At 39.6% G+C, this 24,485-nt stretch overlaps 1 protein-coding gene across 7 annotated transcripts in view; it reads right to left on the bottom strand.

Moving 5' to 3' along the window:
* Positions 1 to 590: 590 nt before the first annotated feature.
* Positions 591 to 24,485, bottom strand: part of RBMS3 (RNA binding motif single stranded interacting protein 3) — a 545,406-nt gene continuing 521,511 nt past the window's right edge. For 2 of the 7 annotated variants that reach the window (XM_083188638.1, XM_083188636.1), the window contains exons 11-14: positions 16,228 to 16,338; positions 13,593 to 13,670; positions 7,886 to 8,013; positions 591 to 6,584 (exon numbers count right to left, since the gene is read on the bottom strand). In XM_083188638.1, the coding sequence (XP_083044764.1) occupies positions 6,578 to 6,584; positions 7,886 to 8,013; positions 13,593 to 13,670; positions 16,228 to 16,338 (324 nt within the window). In that variant the 3' untranslated portion in view covers positions 591 to 6,577. Of the gene's footprint in view, positions 6,585 to 7,881; positions 8,014 to 13,592; positions 13,671 to 16,227; positions 16,339 to 24,485 lie in introns of those variants that run through there. The other 5 variants (XM_083188643.1, XM_083188637.1, XM_083188641.1 and 2 more) reach the window with 4 other exon arrangements.

The raw sequence follows: 24,485 nt of genomic DNA, 5'->3' as shown, positions 1-24,485 counted from the left end.
GCAATGCTATTCCAATGAAATGTCTAATTGACCAGTATGGGTTACAGCACTTCAATACTATTTGATATGTTATTAAATGAGCCTTATAGTATGGATTGCATGTCATAGCCTCATAATCACTACATGTAGATTATGGATTAACAGTACCAAGCCAAAGTGAGATATGGTTTGTACACTTATACACATTTAAATACCATCAGTGATATATATATATATATATATATATATATATATATATATATATATATGTATGACTGGAAGTTGAATAAGTTGCTTACCATATCTTATAAGGCCACCAAGCTCATTGGGGTTTATTTGCTAAAGGCCCCATCCACTAGTAGGATGCATAGCATGGGGTACCACTTTTCATGCGGTTTGTCACAACAATGCAGCGGAATCACGTGATAGTGGATAGGGGCCCTTAGATGGGAGTTCTATTGAAGATAATGGGTGAGATTTAATAGGATGAGATATTCAGAAAGTGAGAGATTTGGTAAAAAATCTCCAGTTTTTTTAAAGTGGTAATCATTTACACTGCAAAATCTAACTGTTAAGCAGTGTAAATGATTGCCGTTTAAAAAATCTGGAGATTTCTTACAAAATCTCTCACTTTCTGAATCTCTCACCCTATTAAATCTCACCCGGGAAGTTGCTTTGGGCAGCCAAACAGATTCTACAGGACATCCCTTTTTCAATTCACATCATTGTATAAGACCAAATTAAACCAACTCAAACACAGCTATTTTTTTCTATCTGTCAAATAACAAATTCCTATTTTATCTTTGAAAATGGTATGCTTTGTTAGGAATAGTATTTACAATTTAGATCCTTTTTTTTTAATCTACTTGCAGCTTGCAGCATGTAATCACATAGTAACTAGGTGCAAGTCAAATGATTTGTTTATTTCAATCACACTGACAAAAAAAACACATTTTAATGCTAAATATACACTTGGGTGATTTGACGTGGGAAGAGCTGTCTCAAAAATGTGGATACATCTAAATCTACAAAATATGACACTTCAATGGCAATGGCAAACAGTAGCTGCAACATAAAAATGGCGAAGTACAAATGTTCATAACAATTCATTCTCTAGATCTCCCAATGGTATATTTAGCCCTTAATATTACAGATTTTGAGTATAATGTGAACTGAAACAAAAATATATTTCTATAATAAATGCTCTAATGAACCAAAAAACAAAAATATGCCATAATCTGTAAGACTTTAACAGCAAACATTTACAGTATGTCCCCGTTACACACACCACCATTTTTAGGAAGAAAAAAAAAACATATGCCCCAGGCATGAGATTTTTATTTTTATTTTATTTTAATAGAGACTCTTTACCATTAGCAGCTTAAAGTGGGTAGTTGTTTAGTTTACACAAGTAAAAATAGCAGCAGTGTTTGGACCAGACAAAGATTATCTTCTTCTTTACCATTGCCCACATGGTAGCTACATCAGAACCTAGGTGCTGATAATTATTGAGGCTTTGTTAGTTTGAAATGATTCAAAAAGAAAAACTGTGTCCATTTATATTAAACAATATTTTCTGGTTACTATAACATGTATACTGCATTTTTGTGAAAGAAAAAAAAATAAAGCTGCCAGCACAGTATCTTAAAACACAATTTCCAATAAATACCTTTGTTTAAAGATGATGTCCACTCAGATCAGTCTTTGAAATTTGAACATATTTTACGTAGAATAATATATGGCTGTTTCATTAAATTTTTTACTGTAGTTTCCATAATTAGCATATACAGTACTAAAGTTTATGTTCCCTGTGATGTGTGAGTTCACTCAAATACAAGGGCCAGATGCACTAAGATTTAAAAGTGATAAAATGGAGAGTGATAAAGAACCAGCCAATCAGCTCCTACCTGTCATGCCACAGACTGTGTTTGAAAAATGTCAGAGAGGAGCTGATTGGATGGTTGTTTATTACTCTCCATTTTATCACTTTCGAAGCTTAGTGCATCTGGCTCCAATGTATGTTTGCAGTCATTAACTGTATGTCTACAACATATGCTGTCTTAAGTTATAATACTGTGACATCAACATCACCAGAACATAATTATATTATTAACTGCTCAGTCATTCTTGTTTAGACTCTTATTGGATGTAAACAATGCCAAGAAGCCATTATTAAAAGATGAAATAATATAACACAATACATTTGTAATGTAAAATTAAGTCAGATAAGAGAGCAGTTACAGTAGGGGTATATAGTATAGGTGATCATTGAGCATTAAAGGGTTAGGTGACTTGAGTGGACATCCCTTTAAAAAACAGACCATAGAAAAAAATAATACGTTTACAGACACATGAATTCTTTACATGAACTGATCTCTATTTTTGTATACGATGGAAACAAACAGGTAATTTTACTGATCTGAACATCCAATAATGGTTGAAATGTGTATTGAATGTAATTTTATCAAACTGTACATTAATTATAACATGTTTATGATGTGTTAGAGAACAAGTATATCTAATATAAAAGATTTCTTCCTCTGAAAGATCTTTTTTTTTTTTTTACATTCACAAATACCCATGCTGGATGTTATGCTTTTACTGGCTGTGTAATTGCAGATTCTTAACCCTTTGAGTGCCAAGTGAATTTGACACACTAGTTCTAAAAAATGTATTCATCATAATGACCTGTAATAATTACCTTTGATATGAAATCTAATCTTTTGTTACACATTTTTTTATTTGAATTGTTATAACAAATGTCAGCAACGCTGGCATTTTTAGCGGACATTTTGAACATAGCTCACAGAGCTTTTGGTACTCAAAGGGTTAACATACAGATAATCATAAAGTACTGTAAACAAGTGTTATGGAACACAACTGAAAGTCTGTACTGATAAAAAAAAAAAACATGTAGAAACAGCGGGTGAATTTTAATAGCATGAGATATTCAGAAAGTGAGAGATTTGATAAGAAATCTCCAGGTTTTTTTAAAACAGCAATCTTTTACACTGCAAAACCAGTTTGATTTTGCAGTGTAAATGATTGCTGCTTTAAAATAACTGGAGAGTTCTCACCAAATCTCTCACTTTCGGGAATCTCTCATCCTATTAAATTTCACCCTGCATTTGCATTTGTGAATGTTACTGAAATGTTCCTTAAAAGGGACTCCTGCTACCAGCTAAAGGTGTATATCTCCTGTCATTTATTATCCACTTATACACTATCCACAGAGTTGCTTTATTCTTCATATTTTTCATTTTGTGGATGGATTCATTATAAACCAGAGTAACGATGTCCTATCTGAGTTTACTAGAGACCATTATAATCATTAATTATAATATGCTATAGTGAACTCTGATTGGACGGTTATTCGGAACTCTATAATAAATAGATGGTAAACTCATCTCAATCATTTACAATGCAGGAGATCAGTTAAAGTCTGAACTTGATGGACTAATGTCTCTTTTCAACCTCACAAACTATTTTACTATGTTTTGTGGATGTGGAATTTCTCTGTAGGCCAGAAGGCTCACCATCTATCTCATATTGCTCACAGGGCTAAGAATATATGGACTCACTGGGCAGATTCTAGGGTCACTGGAACAAAGCTTCTTAGGAGGCAGGTATTACTGTGAATTACACACTGTTAGAACAACCAGGTAGCATACTCTACCTGCCGCCCAACCTGCAGCAAAAGTGTGGGCAGGATGTAATGCCGCTCGAGAACAGTGTCCATGCAGGATGCTGGCTGAACACAGACATTTTTTTAAAGGGACAATCAATTAAAAGGCATGGTTTTGCCTTGTAAGTGATTTTTCCTTTAAATAAACATCTGAGTTCAGCCGGCATAACACATGACCGCTGAACTCAGACAGCATTACATCTGCCCGAAATGTCTTTCAGCCTGCTGATTATTGGATGACAGGAGCTATCTACCAATCAGAGTGAAGTATTCACAACTTGCCTCCCAGCCTTCAGCCAGACACTAAATAAATGGCTGTAAGCATTCTGAGTGGTGGATGGCTGGAATTACAGATGGAGCCGCTGAAATCCTTTGCCGGTGCCTGCCAGCTCCTCCCCTCTGGCGAGCGCCTGCGGACTGGGACTGGGATGCGTATGCATCTAACGCGCACGCATGTCCCAATATCACGGCGGCTGGGCAGCGTCTCCCTGCCCATCTCCACTTTGGGGAGACGGGCAGGGTTATTGGTGGGGTCGGGGCAGTGATGGGGACCGGTGGGGGAAGCGGCGGACAGCAGCCGACAGCTCCATTGTCACAGGGCGCACAAGCGTCTCATGCGCGCGTACCCCCTGCCAGCCCCTGCAAAGACTACAGCGGCTCCATCTGTATGACCATGATGATTGGTGGATGATTAAAGCTATCCAACAATCAGAGTTCTGAAAGCCATGTACTACATTGAAGCATGTGGATAGATGCCACAAGACCACGGAAGGGGTAAGTTAGATTTTTTTTATTCCCATGAATTGGTGGGTAGAGGCCCCTGTATATTGCTTTACCCAAGGCCTACAATGATGTTAAAATGGATGCAGAAGGATTTGTATCCAAATCATCAATGCTCGTTTTGTTACACCTACAGTTTTGTCAAGTATAATGGAATTGTATGAATTATGTCAAACCTCACCGGTATAGCATGAAAGGGACATTGTATGGCCAAAAAAATGAGTTAAATGGAACTATTCCCTTAAATGTTGTTCCCTTGTTAGCCCCACCTCACCTTATCAGCAACAAAAATATTGTGAGACCAATGCTTGGAACACCTACTGCCAAGGCAAAACCACAAATTATCCAATATTCAAGACTTTTTGAAAGAGGTGAAAATCAATTGGATGAATAATGTCTCCCATGGCTTCCCATTGGCCAGATCTCATTATTATTCAAATTGAGGGATAAGGGTGTCTACAAATTTGGTTTGTAGTTTCCATTGACTTATTAAAGCCCTTTATAAGAAATAAGTAAACATTTAATGTTCCTTTCCACAAAATGTATGATCTGTGTTAGTCTTCTGTTATATCAAGTAAATGATTGTCAATGAGTCATGTAAAAAACGACAGACAACACTTAAATTGTAAACAAAATATGCTGTCATTGTATGTAGGTTTAACAAATTGAGCTACTGAGAAGTCTAGTTAGAAAAACAAGGAAGACTTATAAGTATACAAAATATAAATCGATACCATAAAAAGAGGATTTTTGATGCCATAGATAAATGATAGTTGGCTTTTTTTCTTCTTCTTTAAAGGCTGCAAGTACTATGTGGGTTTATCAGTACCAACTTACCATTGTTTTACAAACAATACTGTATGTATAACACAGAATACCAGTGGAAGATAGTTTAAACAGAAATGAAAGTAAGAATTGGTCCGGCCATGTAGGTCAAATAAAAAGAAAACAATAGCTAAACAAACAAAATATACTGTCTTCATGACTGCTTTAGGTGTCACTTCCTCTTTGGTATAAAATTGGCCATCCATAGGCTGCATTTGATCACAACTAGGAAATACTACAGAAATTGTCAACAATTTCTTCTTGCTATTGCTGTTTTTTTGCAATTTTTTTTTTAACCGTAAACTCCTACCTAATTTTAACACTACTAAGCTATCGTTTTTTGCAATATGACAAGCAAAGCTGACTAGAAATCTCTTAAAGCTCATAAAAAAGATTGCAGATAGAAAGCACTAATGCCTATGCTAGCGATCACGCTTGGTAAATAAACTGAAAAAGAAAAATTCAAATTAAAAAACAGCATTCAACCAAAATAACTGCACTTCCCTTAATGCAGTTCATTTTCTTTATAGTTCATTAATCCCAATGTAAAAAGCTACAGCTATCTATAGTTTTTTTTCCTATTAACACTTAAGATAAAGTTCAGAGAAGTCCAGACATTTTTTTGAATTCTTGCAGACGCCATTTTTTTGATGTTTTTATCAGCAAAATGTTTCTTCCAAAGAATTTCATCTCAATCTGTAGATCACCCTGGAAACCATATATTTCAACACCAGTTATGGTACAATTAAAATGCCGAATCATATGCCTCATCTGGATGCTGATTTCACGCTGTGGGTTCTTCAGACGTCCTTAAAATTAAGGCAAGTAGAATTCATGATAATTATTCCTATGGAAGAAAAAATAAACAGAAACATCTGAAACAAATGAAAAGAAAGAAAATGGGTATCTTAATTTTAGAGGAAGACAGGTATGGTTCCGTCTGAAGTGCACCCTCTTGTCATCAGTTTCTCTCTTCTCAAATGTCTGTACTACAGTATCTGCTGTACACCTGCAGATTGCAATGTTCTTCAAGATCCAGATGAAATGATAACCCAGCATGTTTCTCCCTGGGTGTGTTTTCATTAAGAAAGAGTAGCAAAAATAAAATTGTCAGACTACATAACTGAACTTTTTTTTTTGTTCTTTTTTTTCTTTTAGCACAGCACATAAAAAACACTGTTGAGCAAGGTAGAAAAAATTAAAAGGGGGGGACGCTTTTGTTTGATGCCTGTGCAAAGTGGACGTCAACTTCCTGATGAAGTGTTCCATTCAAGGCAAGGTTTTCAGACCAACATTCTTTAGTCCTGTTCATTGTCTGCAAAACATATTGCATTAACTCCACTGGATGAGAAATTATACTTAGTAAAGTATTATAATCAAGAGATTCATTCCACAATATGATTCCAGCAAAATATAAGATACAGTATAGGAATATATGTATAATTAATATAAGGTATTATTGGCAGCTGTATTTTAAATGACAATAATAATTGGTTATTGATATTGCGATTTAAATCCTCTGGTCAAATCTGCTGATATTTGTAACAAATATATTCCTAAGGTGATAATATTAACCCACTTAGATCAAACCAAATATGCATCCACGTTCTGTGATTTCATATCCGTAAGGTAATGCTAGCAAGTGTACCATAAGTCATAGTAGACCTACTGTTACATTAACTGTAAATTACTTTTTGCTCCACCCATTTGGTGTCTTATACAAATGAGTCTTATTGTGATTCAGCAGAACAAGAAATCTATATTAAATAAAATAATAGGTCATCTGTTACAGATACTGGGGTGAAATTCTAATTAAAATCGCATCCAGATGTCTCTCATAGAAAATATCAAAATTGCAAATGTAATAGGGTCACAAAAAAATAGACCAGGTCCCGGCTGACGAGATTGACAGAACCATGCACAAATCAGTGAGATCTGTGCATGGTTCTCTCCAAAAAAGTATGTTAAAAAACCGGCATGGGGTCACCCTTTCTTAGCATAACCAGTCCCAGGTTCATGGAGCCGGTCATGGTTTCCCAAATATGGCAGGGAAAAATTATGGGTTCCCCCCGTATTTAAGAAAGCAGCACTGGGCTCTTGGACCAGTCCCGGTTCCAAAAACATGGGGAGGGGGAGAAAAAGAGTAGGGGTCTCCCGCATTTTGGATCCAGCACTGGGCTCCATCAGCCAGCAGGGTAATGCCATAGCAGAGGGACACTTTTTGTACAAGTTCCACCGGCCTTCACATCACCCCCAATCTAGTCAGCCCTGGACGGGGATACTAGGGGAGTGGGGAACCCTCAATAAAGGGGCCCCTCCCAGACTTCACCCATCCAGGTCTGAAGCCTGGGTTTGTCTCCGGCACACCTGGGTGGTGGTTGCATGCTGATTTTTGTTTGTTAAAAAAAAATCAAACTGGCAGCCTTCAATGCTGTCAGAAATATCTAACTTGCCTTCAATCTTTTCCTGTTCTAAAATATAAATATTTATATTTACAATATATTGTGTCTGTTCTATTAGTAGAAACACACTGAAACACACTGATTTTACCAAATACATATTTTTTATGAATACTAATGCAGTAACATTATAGATGTGAGATTTCCAAGTGCTTACTTTGACTGTTGGTAGGAGTATGCAGGCGAGTGTTCATTACTTGTCTCTACAGATATTTGTTGCTGCTGTCCACTTGTGTCCTGTGATGAAGATGGCACTGTTTGAGGAGAAGTATCAGCAACAACACCCTACAAATTGGAATAAACAAAGTCTGTTCCTGTGTATTAATATAGAAAATTAAGTTGTAAGAATGAGTCTTTACTCTTCAAGGGCCAAGGCATATCCAGTGGGGGCAACATGATGGGAGGGTGGGGGGGGGGGGGGATTTAGTAGTGTCCTCCTTATGCACACTGGTGGATGATCAGCTCCATTCACAGATGTGTACTACTGCAGCTTCATACTCCATGACTGCACTTAAGAGGAAGCCAGAGGATTCTGTCCATCTGCTTTATTTGTGTCTCTGTCTACCTCTGCCCCTCGACACTTCAATGCAGTGTGCAGCTGCATTCAGTCCACCCATGCTGAGGAATGAGGATATTTGCACAATCACCTCTCTCCAATTTCACTAGTGGCTGAGTAGGCAAAGCCTGCTTCTCAGTGACATAGGGAAACATATGTAGATACACAGGATTTGGAGGATTATTGTTTTTTTTACAGTGATTACTGTAGGGGTTGGTGGAGGTGAAGTCTTCTATGTAGGCAACTGCAATCTCATCTTTTTTTTTACATACCCATAAGGTGCGTACACACGGGGCGATTTTGTATAATATCGCGGGAAATATGGTCGCTAAGCGACCATATTGCCCACGATGGGAGTGATCGCTGGGTAGTGGGTAGTGATCGCTGGTCGCAGGAACATGCTCCTGCTACCAGCTGATTACCACTGCCGGGCTCTCCCCGGCAGTTTCTTTTTCATCAGCGACCATACTCCGGTTTCCTTCCGCAATCCAAAAATATACTAGTAGGTTAATTGGCTACTAACAAAATTAACCCTACAATGTCTGTGTGTTTGTGTACATGTGGTAGGAATATAGATTGTAAGTGCTACTGGGGTGGGGACTGATGTGAATGTTCAAATATTCTCTATAAAGCGCTTTGGAATATGTGTGCGCTATATGAATAACTGTTAATAAATAAATAGAATCAAATCCTGTGCCTCCCCACATAACTGACCAGTGGTGTAAATTTGCCCAGAGGCATAATAAATGTTGGTGCCCCCCCTACACACACACACACACACACACACACACATATATATATATATATATATATATATATATATATATATATATATATATTACACCTCTTGCACTCTGATGCACACACGCCTGTTTCACTTAGCCATGCACACATACGCCTTTCATTCAGATGCACACACACACACCTCTTTCACTCAGACTCACACACCTCTCACTCACACACACACACACACACATGGACACCTTTTTCACTCAGTTGCACACACGTCTTTTACTTAGCCACACATACCCATTTCATTCAGGCACACATATTTCCTTCACTCAGATGCACACACACATGCCTCTCACTCAGACATGCACACACCTCTTTTACTCAGACACATACACACAAGCCTCTCACTTTACTTAAAAATACTCACATTACTTTTTCAAATAGCAAAAACCAAACAAACACACACCTTACCCGGTATTCGCAGTGCGGTGTCTGGTGGACTCGCAGGGCTGCGACTTCGCAGCCTTACAAATCAACCGGACTAAGGGCCTACATGTATACAAAGATTTTGTTTTATGTCATTATGGGCCTTATTTTGGTTCATTCTTTCTGACAAAATCCTTCTTAGATGGGCAAAACCATGTGCTCTGCAGGTGGGGCAGATGTAACATGTGCAGAGAGAATTAGATTTGGGTGGGGTTTTACTTCAAAGTGAGATCTATATTGCAGTGTAAAAATAAAGCAGTCAGTATTTTCCCTGCACAGAAACAAAATTACTCACCCAAATCTAATTCTCTCTGCACATGTTACATCTGCCCCCCCCCCCCTGCAGTGCACATGGTTTTGTCCATCTAAGAAGGATTTTGTCAGAAAGAATAAACCAAAATAAGGCCCTATGTTATGTTATTATGTTATGTCATTATGGCCCTTATTCTGATCGGTGCGGCCGGAGCCGATTATGCGGCCAGGACCGTGCGTGCGAAACCCCGCCTTCCATACGGATCGCCAACTCCGTCCGTACGCGGTAATACGCTGTCCGAACGGACCGCACGTGTATTTTTCACGGAATACGCCTCCTCCATCTCAGGGAACCTCCCCCATCATTCGATGGTCGCAGACCATCGAATGCAGGACCGAGTGCTCCACCAGCTCCCGCAACCTCAGACCACACGGACATTTTTCCGTGCAAAAGCAGGGATCTGGGCGGGCAGCTGACATCCGGCGATGTCATATGTCCGCCCCCTACACGTGCGTCACGGCCGCATTACCATACGTACGCCCAGCGTTTGCATGGGAACGCCCATGAAACGCGGGGCGTACGCATATGGTAATGAGCCCAAATAGCCCTTCACGCCCCTCTCCACCCCCTGTTCGGAGTGTTCACATTTCATGCGGGATTTGGCCGTACGCCCCGCTCGCACATGCGCAGAGACGCCTCTGCACATGCGCAGACACAAAACATCGGCGGTACGAACGCACGCGGATATTACCGCACCAACCAGAATAAGAGCCATGTTATGACACTGGTCTATCTTTTGAAATATTGCACTAATAGGCACCTATTTTGTTTTTCATTTCATATTTCATGTAGTTTTCTGTTCCTAAATAAATAACTTTCCTGGGGCTTCTTGCATGTTCTTGTCCTTAGGAAACTATAAAATACATAATTAAATGTTCTGTTTGTCTTCTTAAAACTAACTTTAGCTAGAATACATAACTTATTCATATGTGTAGACAATATGGGGAAAATTTACAGGGCGATTCCATAATTCCCCTCTCCTGTTTTTAGCAGGACAGTCCCACCTGCGGGCTGCATGTTTGGGGGGCAGTTTGAAGTCCCCATCACTCGCTGCTCTGCTTAGATGAGAAGCGGTGAATAGATATATTCACGGTAGGCAGTGGGGATGGTGGCATTCCAGCAGCTCACAGTGATGGCAAATGGGAGACTTGGCTCGTGATTAAGCAATTCCCATGAACCCTTTCAACTGACTCCCTATTTTAGACTGTTGGGAGGAATGCAGTTCTGTATAAAATTTATAAACTGTGACATATATTTTTCAGATCCAAACCAACAGATTTACTATGCTGCAGTTTGGAGCCCAAAACATGAACTGCATTTGAAGTGTGGTAGACGGCAAAACCCAAACCACATGTGATTCAGAGAAATCCATGTTTACAGCAAACAGATGGTTTCCAAATTAAACTTTGCTGTACAAAGTCAAAGTATTAGGTCACAGCGACCAGAGGGAATGATAGGTGAGGGCCAAAGGAAAATAAGAAAATCTAAAATAAATATGTAACCCCAAAACAAATATATTTTCTGCAGCCAGGTTACTGCTCTCTAGTATTTTATTGTAGCTCAGTATTTTATTGTAACTTTGAACTACTAAATGCGTGCGTTTGCCCCAGATTCCGCATGACAAAAGTAAATTATCCTTGGCTCCTCCTCTTTTTTAAGTTTTGCTTTTGGAATGCAATGGTTCCCAAACTTTTTTGAATCACATCGCCCTAGCGAAACAACATTTTTCCAAAGCACCCCATGGCCAAACATTTCTTTTTAAGAAATCTTGAAACAAAAATTAAATTGTGGTTATATGTCATCCTTATGGTCAGTTGTGTTTGCTTCATCTGTCCACATACTGTATTTTATGATCGACGGCCACCAGCACTGGTTTTTCCCATATATTATTTTAATTGGTCCTGGACCACCAACCCAAGGCACCACTGCAAGTGTCCTCGGTACAGGTGTACAGGTGCACATCCGTTCGCACCCGTGCGAATATGTTCGAAATCCTTCGTAACAGGCTCTACCATCGATTAATTTCTACATAGGGCAAAGGACATCACAGGTGCCACCTAGCCTGAAACTTACTCAGCGCTGCAATGAAAAACAGACACATGCGGGCTGCAGCTGATGTCACACTCCCTCCCCTAAGCCGGCTTGGCATGCCTGCGTTTTCCCTGACACTCCCAGCGTTTTTGTAGGCACGCCCTGCGTTTTTCTTAGCACTCTCACTCCTACATACCTACTCCCTGTCACTCACTTTGCGACCGGCCAGTGAACAGAACTAGTTACAGTTTATCACAGGGCAGCCTCGCATATGTGTACTGTGAACCATACATATGCACAGTGTATCCATAATCAAATGCTGTGCAAATTCGCAGTCGTGCAATAAGATCTGAATTGGGCCCTATGCCCAGGGACAGGATTTGATACTATAAATTGGATATTTTAGTATAAAGACCCTTTATCTATGTCCAGCTGTCTTGACTAAAGTAATGGTAATCTACAGTCACTATTAGGTATCAGAAAAGTACAGTAACAAATCTGTTATGTAAAAATGATGTGAAAGTATTTAAATCCTCTGAAGCAGTAACATAGATTACACCAAACCTCTTGTTCCCTTGCTGCATTAGAAACATGATATCAATCACTTACAGAGTTTGTTAATGGAAACATTCCATAGTAGAAATGTTTATTTTCACCCTGCAATGGTATGTGATGTTAGCGATCTCATATATCAGAAGCACGCTAATATTTTTGCTATTTTTCTGGTGGTTTGACGTGCAGTTTTGTAAACAGCAGCTTGATACATTGCACGATTGTGTTCTTTCCACATGAAAAAAAATTCTAATGGATGTTTCAGCTCTACTGTTTTCAAATAATGCAAAGTGATGTACTGTTTGGCCTCTAGTAAAGCTCATGGTTTACAAACTCCACATAAAAACACAGCAAGCAAGCAGTTGGCGAAACTACGCTAATCTCCAACTGTATAATATTGCCTAATTTCACACAGCACTGTTTCTGCGTTTTGACAGCAGCTGGGAAAACCATTTCAAAGAACTAGAATAAGAACATAGGCCAGGGTTTATTATAGTATAATATGCTGTAAAACCACAGGAAAGTGTTCTACGCAGTGGCATAAGTTAGTCCGAGTTGCCCGGAAGCAAGATAAATATTGGCGCCCCCCAAATAGCTCAATCAGTAAGGTGTCTGTCTCCAATAAAACAGCTCATGGGTTCTAATACAGGGTGTGACACTTGCAAAAATGATGTTGGGAAGGGAAGTCAGCCACAGAAGCCATATAGATGGCTTTTAATGAACTGATTTGAACTCGTATGGGAGGAGAGGTGCCCCCTTGGGAGCAAGAGCCCGGTGGCAGATGACTCCATTGCCTCCCAGAGTTACACCTCTAGTTCTACGGTTTACTGTAATACAACTATTAACCCACCCTCCTCATAGAATTTCACTGAGCTGTGATATTGTCATACTGTATGTAGCAAGCTTTAGTAAGCATATATTTCAAGAGCTCGTGCCCAAAAGACAGTGGTATCATAGGTGGCATTGGATATAGTAGCCTTTGAACTTCTATTTTTTTTTTACATGTGTTTAAATGTTCAAATTCTATAAGCTGGCTCGCCGGCACCACTGAGGCCCAATTTTGCTTTGCATCAACTCAATTCATAAGCATAACATACAAGCATGCTTTTTCATTACCTGCACTAAAACATATTTGCAATAAATGAATAGAGATATACACAATATCACATGTGCTACAGTACATATAGTACTTACTTCAACTTGAACAGCTGAGGGAGGCACAGGGGTATACTGGGGAATATAGGCCCCTTGCATAGGTGCAGCAGTCATGTACTACAAACAAAAACAATATATTATTAGATATATTCATACACAAAGCAATTATAAACCAGTATACTTCTATTATATTTGCTATTTCAACATGAAAATACAGGCATTGCCATAACTACTGTACATCTGGGACTTTATGCCAATGTTAGTATCAGCCCTTCCCCTGTTGTACACGTGTGTGTGAAAACTTGGTGTGTCTTTATACACTAGTACCATTGGATGCGTCATCAGAAATTGCACCTGCCTGAAGCTACTGTAGGTGTAGAATCTTCATCAAAGTATGACTAATGTACGTGGTTAAGTGTCTAGTTTAGCAACCAGTTATGCAACAAGCCCACAACATGCCCATAATATGATGCAACTCTGTGCATCTGAGTAGCCACCTTTCAGTCACATCAAACACATTTATATTTCTGAGACCTTACATCCTATTACTGCATGTATACATCACGGGATGCATGTGCTGTGAAACTCAGAATCGGACCCCAGTTGTGTTAATGTGGAGCAATAAATGATACAACATTCAGCAAGGCAGCTTCCAATTAATCTTCATAGGTTGTAACATTCCTTGATGATATTATGTTATTTTCCTATATCAGTCATTCTTTGTTATTTGTATAAAACAATTTCAAATCCCTTTAATTTATTTGTCATCACAACATCTCTCGTTAGCAATTTCCACAGCCTGTGAAAAAGTCCTTTGTAAAGAATATTGGGATACGTATAATAATAAGTTGAAAGTGTCTATGTCCACAGAAAATAGATCAACACAGTATGGTCAACATGTGCAAGGCTGACATAGTCCCAAAGTCAATTCAAGTAAAGGGCCGGCATGGCAATGGACATTATGTGAAAATGTTGACATGAGTTTTTCACAATTTTTATATTTTTTATGCTTTACCATCCACGTGGACTATGATTGAGAACAGTGAACGCAGTGAGACACCTGGCCCAAAGCATAGAGAGTGAAGCAAGCCATACGAGGGTATGCAGTACACTAATTGGGGGGGTCCATGTGCCAGGTGTCGACATTGACAACATGAAAAAAGTGAAAAACTCATGTCAACCTTTTCATGTGCAAAACTTTTCTATGTCAACCTGTTGTTTGGGTTGAACTTTTTCCTCTGTCAATGTGCATGTTGACCTTTTGGCGTTGACCTATTGACGTAAACACTCTCGATCCTGTGATCCATACTCAAGAATATAAATGTGAAAATGCTCCAGAGTCCAGCCACTGCACAGCCCTGGGTATTGTATTCTTGTCAATAGACTAATAGATCAAACATTGTTCATACAGACAAGTGGTTAAAAACTTTACTCAAATCACTCTGCACCTTAGCCAGTGTCACACACAATTGTAAAAATGTGCTGTTCACTTTACTGTCTATTATTATTTACAAATCCCTTTCTATCCTGGTACAGTGCTTTTATGAGATATTTCTACAGAACTGCTGTTTTCCTATCGGTTCAAGAAAAAACAGATATGATTTAGAGCATTCAACGCACATTTCAGCTGTCATCATTTTAAACGCTGCTCTAAACTTCATAGACAGTGCTGCAGGTAAGGTTATCTAATATGAACAGAGTCTAGGCTACTACAAAAAGGAAAATTGATTTGCAGGTTTAGTAATATAAACAAGAAATCTACTGAACATATATATATATATATATATATATATATATATATATATATATATATATATATATATATATATATATACATATATACATACAGGTACAACCCCGATTTTCCAGCAACCTTTGGTCCAGAACCTTCTTTAATCCGGCCACATCGGGTGTCGGGCAAAAGTAAGTATTGTTTGGTTTTTAGCCATAGTGGGGACTGTGGGAGGGCTTAGAATTAGATGCGAGGGCAGTAGGAGGGTTTAGAGAGGGAGTGGGAGGGTATTGGGATGCAGGAAGGATCAAGTTTTGGATGGGGGTTGTGCTGCAGGGACCAATACACTTTGCGGGAGGTGGAATGCTCTGTGAGCTGAAGACAAGCTGCGGGTAGTGTGGCGGAGGTGAGAGCCGGGCTGTGGGGATCTCTTTATAATTATTATATAGCATTAAATTATTCTGCAAGTTTATGCCATTAGTCAGATAAATAAATGGAACCCATGCTCCTAACAGTGAATAAATATACAATGAGACAGAATGTGGCAGGTCCACCTCACTGGAATATATTCATTTCATCATATTAGGGTATATTATGGTTTAAAAAGACCACCAATAATGTTACTGAGTGAGGATAGACAAATACAGAAAATAGCTTTTCCAATACAAGACCCCATTGTTCAGCATATGTCATTTTATCCGCTTGCATATTTGATGATATAATGTTCTGTGGAGAACTGCCAAAATCTGAGGTTACATAGAGGTAAGGGTGAAGGATCATCCTTTCTGCTTTACACAACTAGATAAATCCCCTTTGAAGCCGCAGGAGAAATAATTTGATATCTTTGTTGTCTAATTCCATTCAAAATGTTATTGGTTGGAATCCGAAATATAGTTAGAAAAAAATAAGATGCTAAATTTTAAACAGAAATTTAAGCTTCACCGTTCCGGTTGTCCCCAAAGAGAGATGATTCATTTGTTGCGCTAGAGGGCCCATCATACTGGCTTGCTGCATTGACATGGTGTGGTCCATCGTTGGTGTGATAACAGCTCCCTACAAATATAAAATGTTGTTGTTGATATTAATCAAATAATCTGTACAAATAAAGTTAGATCCGTATATATTTGGACACATTTTTTTTATATTTTAGCCACTCATCAAAACATTATGTCACAGTTATATAATGAATATGGTTTTAAAGCACAAACTATTCACTTTAATTGGAGGGCATTTACATCTACATTAGAACAAGGGATTAGGAATTAAACCTCTTTAATATGTAGTACCAAAAGGGAGCAAAAGTACAATTGACTAGAGAATAGTTTCATGGACAGATCTGTGTTGTTCCTTCATTGGGAGAAATGTATTAAGATGGGAGTTCTATTTCATATGGGATGTTGCTATGGACAACCAATCAGAATCTACTTTTTATTTATATAGAACCCTCTAGAATATACAGTAATAGACAGGATCTGAGTGGTTGCACAAAGCAACATCCCATGTGAAATGTTAACAAGTGGAATGGGAACCGTTCTGCAGCGCTGGACAATATGAATAAATTTACTGGAAATCCCAAAGAGAAGCAGTCCACTCCGTAGTTTCAAGGTAAAAAAAAGTACTGAATGCTTTATTAAATAAAAAGTCACATAAAAGGAAGAAAATATCCTTAAAAAATCACACAAAAAACAGTATAAAAGTATATAAAAAAGGATTCACTCTCTTCTTTGCATAGGAGAGAAAACAATTTAAAGGTAGCTCACCAGATTCTTGGAGACGCAAGTATCCCTGTATGCTCCAGACTGCACTATAGGTCCTTATGGTGGGTACACCTATCTGGGTGTATGGGGTGTTTCAGGGCTGGGAGGCCGTTCTGCCACTACGGTTACCTCTCTAGTCCTTATGGATTCCCCATATCTCAGCTCCACCCGGACTCACGGTATTGCGCTTTGGGTTCTGGAAGCCGCACTGCCACTACGGTTATTCCTTCCTCCTTCTGCGCTCACCTGCAGATCTTTACTGTGCAGTGTATCTGGATGGGTACTTTCAGGACAAAGGAACCGTACTGCCACTTGGGTCCTAAGTCCTTACTCTTCCCCAAAAGGGATCCCCGGTGTCTGGTATAACACGGAATGGAGGGCCGCACTGCCACTGCGGTTTATTTCCCTTGCGTGGTTCCCCGACACTCTTTAAACGGGACCCGGGACGGGGAACCACGCAAGGGAAATAAACTGCAGTGGCAGTGCGGCCCTCCATTCCGTGTTATACCAGACACCGGGGATCCCTTTTGGGGAAGAGTAAGGACTTAGGACCCAAGTGGCAGTACGGTTCCTTTGTCCTGAAAGTACCCATCCAGATACACTGCACAGTAAAGATCTGCAGGTGAGCGCAGAAGGAGGAAGGAATAACCGTAGTGGCAGTGCGGCTTCCAGAACCCAAAGCGCAATACCGTGAGTCCGGGTGGAGCTGAGATCTGGGGAATCCATAAGGACTAGAGAGGTAACCGTAGTGGCAGAACGGCCTCCCAACCCTGAAACACCCCATACACCCAGATAGGTGTACCCACCATAAGGACCTATAGTGCAGTCTGGAGCATACAGGGATACTTGCGTCTCCAAGAATCTGGTGAGCTACTGTACCTTTAAATTGTTTTCTCTCCTATGCAAAGAAGAGAGTGAATCCTTTTTTATATACTTTTAGACAGTTTTTTGTGTGATTTTTTAAGGAAATTTTCTTCCTTTTATGTGACTTTTTATTTAATAAAGCATTCAGTACTTTTTTTACCTTGAAACTATGGATTGGACTGCTTCTCTTTGGGATTTCCAGTAAATTTATTCATATTGTCCAGCGCTGCTGAACGGTTCCCATTCCACTTGTTAACATTTGTACCTTTTTTGGGTGTTATTGAGATTGAAACACCATTTGAGAACCACTGCAGCAGAGGGATCAAATAGCGCTAGAGAATTCCCGGAACTCTGCTTTTTTCACAAGTTTCTGATCCCATGTGAAATATTACTCCCATTTTAGAAAGTTTCCCCCATTATATCTTTACAAATAAAGCAGACAAATGGTCAGGAGTTGATTCCAAGTATAAGATGAGATGAGATCTAGTACAAAAAGTATCTGCTGCACATACTTTTAGTACTAGATCTCATCTCATCGCAAAACCGAGATGCAATGAGATGCGATATTGTATACAATATTGTATACAATAACTGTACTGTGTATGGGCACCTTTAGACCCCACAACATGCAGTAAAGTAGCTCTCAATGCAACTGAAAATGCCATCCTTTGGCTGCAAAAACAAACCAAGCAAATTAATCAGAAAGGATTGCCCAAATCAGTTTGCTACATTCTGAAAGAAAAAAAGAATGCACTGGAAGCCTGGCAACACAAAAAGAGCTAGACGTCCACAGAAAACAACAGTAGTGGATGAACGCAGGATCTTTTCTATGGTAAAGAAAAAACCTCTTACAACATCTAAACATGTGAAGAATGCTCTTCAGATGGTGAGCATGTAATTATCCAACTCTATAGTATAGAGAAGACTTCACAAGAGCAAATAAAGAGTCTTCACTACAAGGGGCAAACCATTCATAAACGTCAAGAATAGAAAGGAAAGATTAGATTTTGCCCCAAATAATCTAAAATTAGCTAGGCCAGTTCTGGAACATTCTTTAAATGATAAAACTAAGATTAACCAGTACCAGAATGATAGGAAGAAGTATGGAGAATGGATCATGATCCAAAGCATACCAAATTGTCTTGGCAATAGTATTCAATAAAGATGCGATATAAGCAGCTGGTTGAATTCTGAGGTGTATAGGGAATTATTTTCTGCTCAGATTCAGCCAAATAGTGTAAAGTTGATTGGACAGTGCATCATAATGCAGATGGACAATGACAAATCATACTGCCAAAGCAACACAGAAGGTTTTAATGGCAAAGACGTGGAATATTCTGCAATGACCGAGCCAATCAGCTCATTTCAGCCCAACAGAGCATGTATTCTACTTTCTGAATACATAGCTAAAGGCAGAAAGACCAACTATATGAACAACAAAAACACAACAACTGAAAATAGCTACATTAAAAGCCTGGTAAAGGATCACAAAGGGGTTTATTCTAGTTCATTCTTTCTGACAAAATCCTTCTTAGATGGACAAAACCATGTGCACTGCAGGGGGGCAGATGTAACATGTGCAGAGAGAATTAGATTTGGGTGAGCTATTTTGTTTCTGTGCAGGGAAAATACTGACTGCATGATTTTACACTTCAATATAGATCTCACTTTGAAGAAAAACCCCACCCAAATCTAATTCTCTCTGCACAAGTTACATCTGCCCCACCCGCAGTGCACATGGTTTTGTCCATCTAAGAAGGATTTTGTCAGAAAGAATGGACTAGAAAAACCCCCAAAGTTTGAAACATAGCATTTGATGATGTCCTTAGGTTCCAGACTTTTCTGAACATGGTATTAAAAATTAAAATTTTATTTATAATTACATTAATGTATCCAGGTACATTTAAGCCCCTAAAAAATATGGGACTGTGCAGAAAAATGGTTGTAACTTTTCATACTGTACATTATTAACGTTCAACCTCTTGAAACAAAGCTGACAGTCAGTACTTCAATTGCTTCGCCATTGATCCATTTGTGCCAGTTTATTCTTTTTCTGGTATGGGGATTGGCAATACTGTACTTTACCACTTTATCTTACCATAGTTTTTGTAGTCTTTAAGCTTACAAGTGTTATTTTTCAAGACAGTGACTTTAAAACGTATCATATTTAGATATACAGCTAACACATAAAACTGTTTTCAAACCAGCAAACTTTCAAACCTTTGCAGTCCAATTTTTTTTTGCAATTCAAACAGTCTGGTTTGAATGTTTAAATGAATTGGAATTTTTTAAATTAAAAAATGGTCTACAATGAATGATGAACAATGTCAATATTCTTATTTTAAAGTGGCTCACCATTGGCTACCAGTGCTAGGGCTGTTGAGCCTGACTAGACATTGGACCTGAAAAGGTTAAAGTAAATTTTAAAATTTGTAATTCTCTTTTAAAATAATTAAAATCTGAAAGATGCTCTTGCAAAAGTATTCAACACCTGCACTTAGTAGAACCATATTTTGTTGCAAAATAAGCTTGCAGTCTGTTGAAGTAAGTCACTACAAGGCTTACACACTTTTTGGAGTGATATTTGATTTTGATTTGGCAAAGCTTTAGTTTTCTAGCAGACTAAAGCACATTGTTTTGCAGTCTTTCCATGTAGTGAACACTGTTCTTCAGATTGAATACAATGTCAAATCACTACAAAATGATGCTGTCACTTCCATACTGCACAGTTGGGATGGATTTTGGTGAGAAATGGGCGGATTTGATTTGCACCACACATAGCATTTTGAACTTTGGTCAGAAGGCTACATGTCGGCCTTATCTGATCACAAAACCTTACAACGCATATTTAGCTAGGTCACTCTGATTATTTTCAGAGCTGGTCTGTTTTGGTTTTTCTTAAGCAATGGCCGCTTAGCCACCCACTTATACAGATTGGTTATATAGACTGGTGAACCTTCACTCCAGACTCAGCCACTGAACTCTGCAGCTCTTTCTAAAAGATATTTGGACTTTCTATCCTTCCCTCACAAGAAGGGTATGGACGGGTTGCCTTGTTTAGGAAGCATCTGAGTGACAAAAAGCAACATCCTAGTAGTGCTCACTGGGAAAACCAAACATTTGGAAATGACTGTGTAGCTATTTCCTAGCTTCTGAATATCTATACATTTCTAAGAATGCTTGTTGGTCTTAATTCCTACTGCTTTCTTTCAGATTCACATTATGGACAATGTTATTTGAAATAACATTGGTAATACTGTCATAAAAGTGCACTACTGTAACATAGTATGAGTGTTAAAAAGCATAGGTGGAGATGTCGGGGTATATTTTTGTGATGTGAATTATGGGCCTAATTCAGATTTGATCGCAAAGCACATATTTAGCAAATGGAAAAAAACATGTAGGCATAGGAGTAGAGCACATGGCGCCCGATGGTGCCATCACCATAGGAGAGTGAGATCTTAGGAAATTGTCCTTCCTGAAAGTTGCGCCACTGCAGATGCACAGTTGCACAAAGATGTATTATTCTATCATTTGGGACATTTATCACTCATAAACTTTGCTTATGGACATTGTTTATTTAGACATATATAGTTCAAATTGGCATTGTGACCAATAAAATACCATTTAGAGACCCATTTTGCTCTATATCTGCTTTTGTTCCATTTGGCGCTGACTAGATCCCCATCTCAAAAAAGTTGGCATTTTAAATGATTTGCAGCTAGAATCTAATTGAAAACCAATTATTAGGGCAATATCTTTATTCTTTATTCAGAGTAAACGTGGCGACTCCGCAGCACAGGGGTTGAACACTTATGGTAGAAGCTTTTTTTGTCTGTATTTAAAAAAAAACAGCAGACGTCAATTAAAAATTAGAAAATGTAGGACTTTGCGAGCCATGTAACACTGCCTGCCGGACGTAGGAATGCCCGCCCCCAATAAGCACCGAATGTCCATGCAGCACTGTGAATGGTTGTTTGGCATAACCGTCCATTCGCAGGCTTGCTTGCAGGCCCAAAATAATTTGATAGTCGTCGACCATCGAATGATGTCTGTAGCGCTTGCTAATCTAAGTCTCTGGTGACTTAGATTAGCGGTGCCCTGCTCCTAGAACAGGACTATGCAAGTCTCTGAAGGCACCCGCAGAGAAGACCTGCATATGCGTATATTCACTTGTGCGCATGCTCAGATCTTCAACATCGAGCTCCCCGTACAAACATACACGGGAGTTCGCTAATCAGAATCACCCCCTTAGTTTGAGACCTACTGTTTCCCAATAAAAATAATGTCTGGAACAATCTATGTAAGTACCATTTGTAATACAGACAAATATATGTACTTTTTAGATGGATGGATGAATATATTTGTAAGTCACTGCATTTTTAATCATTTGTATTTCTCTTGGTGTATGTTATTGATATATATTTTGTGTGTTTTTATGCAACCCTGTTGATGCAGGAATATAAATATCTCAGCTGAGTCAGTTAATTTTCAGACACGTTATAGTGTACTATATTCAACAATAAATCAATCAGCTGACTTTGAGGATAATAAAATGGAAAAGTTTACTCAACCTTGACTATACTACGCTCCAGGAAAAGAAGCCTTTGCTTTGCAAAAAATACTGATTGCATAGCATCCACAATCTACATCTATTTGCCAGGAATTATGCTGATAGATACACTGGGAGCTCTTTAACTGAAAGGACATGTTGTAAAATGAATCTTATTTTTATGAGCTTCTGGTATTGTCTTGTGTATATTGTTGGAATTATGCGCAGGGCAGTAGGTTTTTTATATATCTATATATAGATATATATATATATAGCAATCACTGAAATGCGAAAAAGCTGATATAATTACTTAAAAAAATTCCACTACTTTTTTCTTTGCTCCAAGTTTAACAGATGCTTAGCATTGTGTCACTCAATTTGATTCATCGATGGAAATCCCCATTGTAAATGCAGCTGTGCTAAAATAATGATCTTCAATCTGAGCTCACTGCCACTCAACCCTTACATTAAAGCACAACCACTTATTGCACGGTGACTTCAGCCACCCGCCCCATGCAGGCTTCACCACGCCTGCATTCGCATGGGGATGTCCAGCGATGCGCCAGCCCCCTGTCCACCTCCTGTCTACCCCACTGTATGCGAATGCCTTGGCGACTGTAATAGTCACCAAAGGCATTCGCACAGGGGGGCTGCACATGCACATTATCGTGCATGCACAGTCCCCAAAACATGCTGAATTCGGGAAAAAACTAATGAACCTGAATCAGGCCCAGAGTCTGTGAAACAGAGAATAATATAGGCCGACTTTCCCATGATATCTTTCCCTATAGATTGTAAGCTTGCAGAAGGGCCCTCTTACCTGCAAGTCTGTCTGTTGTTACACAGTTTGTTTTATCACTGTCTACAATTGTAAAGCGCAACAGAATCTGCTGCTCTACCGAAGAAACTGTAAATAAATAAATAATGCTCAGCTTTTGCTCAGTTCGCTGTGATTAGGCTTGAAAAGGAAAATTAACAACTTTGGAAAAAGCTGGATGACATTTAGAACAGATCTCATCAGAATCATATTCGCTCTCCACACCTTTGCCAAAGTCACGCTTCTATCCATTTTGGGAATCTCCAACAAATGTAAGATCTGGTTATTGATTGCATTCACCACATTGGTTCCATCCATAAATCTTCTGATAAACGCCCGCAGGTAGTGATCTTTAAATGCTTAATTGCATAAAGTGGCACTCTGGACTGCGTCAACAAAACAGTATACCATCATAAGGGAGACTGTAAAGCTTTTGTTGTTCAAGACTTTTTGGCTGAGCTGACAAGAGCCAGGGCCGGTGCCAGGTATGGCTGCGCCCCAGGCAGGGGGGTGGGAGCACTCCGCCACCCACCCGCTGCTCACCTGCTCGGGGGGGGGGGGTGTGTGATGCGAGTCCACGACAGGGGGGGACAGAGGAGGAGAGTTGCGGTGGAGGAAGGAAAAGGGGAGGGGATGCGGCAGCCATTGCTGAGGGGCTCCACGAGGAGCAGGGTGTGGGGATGGTGCATGCGCCGCTGTGCCCACCTGGCTCCAAGGGGGGTGGGGATGGTGCAGACGCCGCTGCGGCACTACCTCTCAACTGGCTCCATGAGGGGGGGCTCCCAAGTGCCGCCCTCCAGTGGAAAGCGCCCTAGGCAAATGCCTAAAGCTGCCTAGTGGTGGCGCCAGCCGCTTGGTTGAGGGGGCACGACGACTTGCTTATTCATTGGCTCATTCGCACCTAGAAGTGTGGACGGGGGGTGGCGGCAAGGGGCTGTGCCCATGGAAATTCAGCGATGATTTGGGTGGGTGTGGAGGGTGGGCAGCTGACATCAGCTGCCCACCCTCTTTCCATACAGGGAGCCCGCAGATCTAAGACTCCATATAGGTTCAAAATCATTTTATGGCCGGCGACCATCGAATGATTTTGTCCCCACACAGTGTGCGAGTGGGGGCGGGCTTCCATGCAGGTGGTGGTTAGAGGAATTTCTCAGCTTTGCAAGTCAACTGCAATAACTAGCGAGTCAACTAGAATAACCACAGTGTTTAA

This window comes from Crinia signifera, chromosome 5, assembly GCF_055691185.1.
Source record: "Crinia signifera chromosome 5, ASM5569118v1, whole genome shotgun sequence".
Lineage (NCBI taxonomy): Eukaryota > Metazoa > Chordata > Amphibia > Anura > Myobatrachidae > Crinia > Crinia signifera.
The sequence above is the reverse complement of the archived record's forward strand: the minus strand, read 5'-3'. Positions and strand labels throughout refer to the sequence as shown.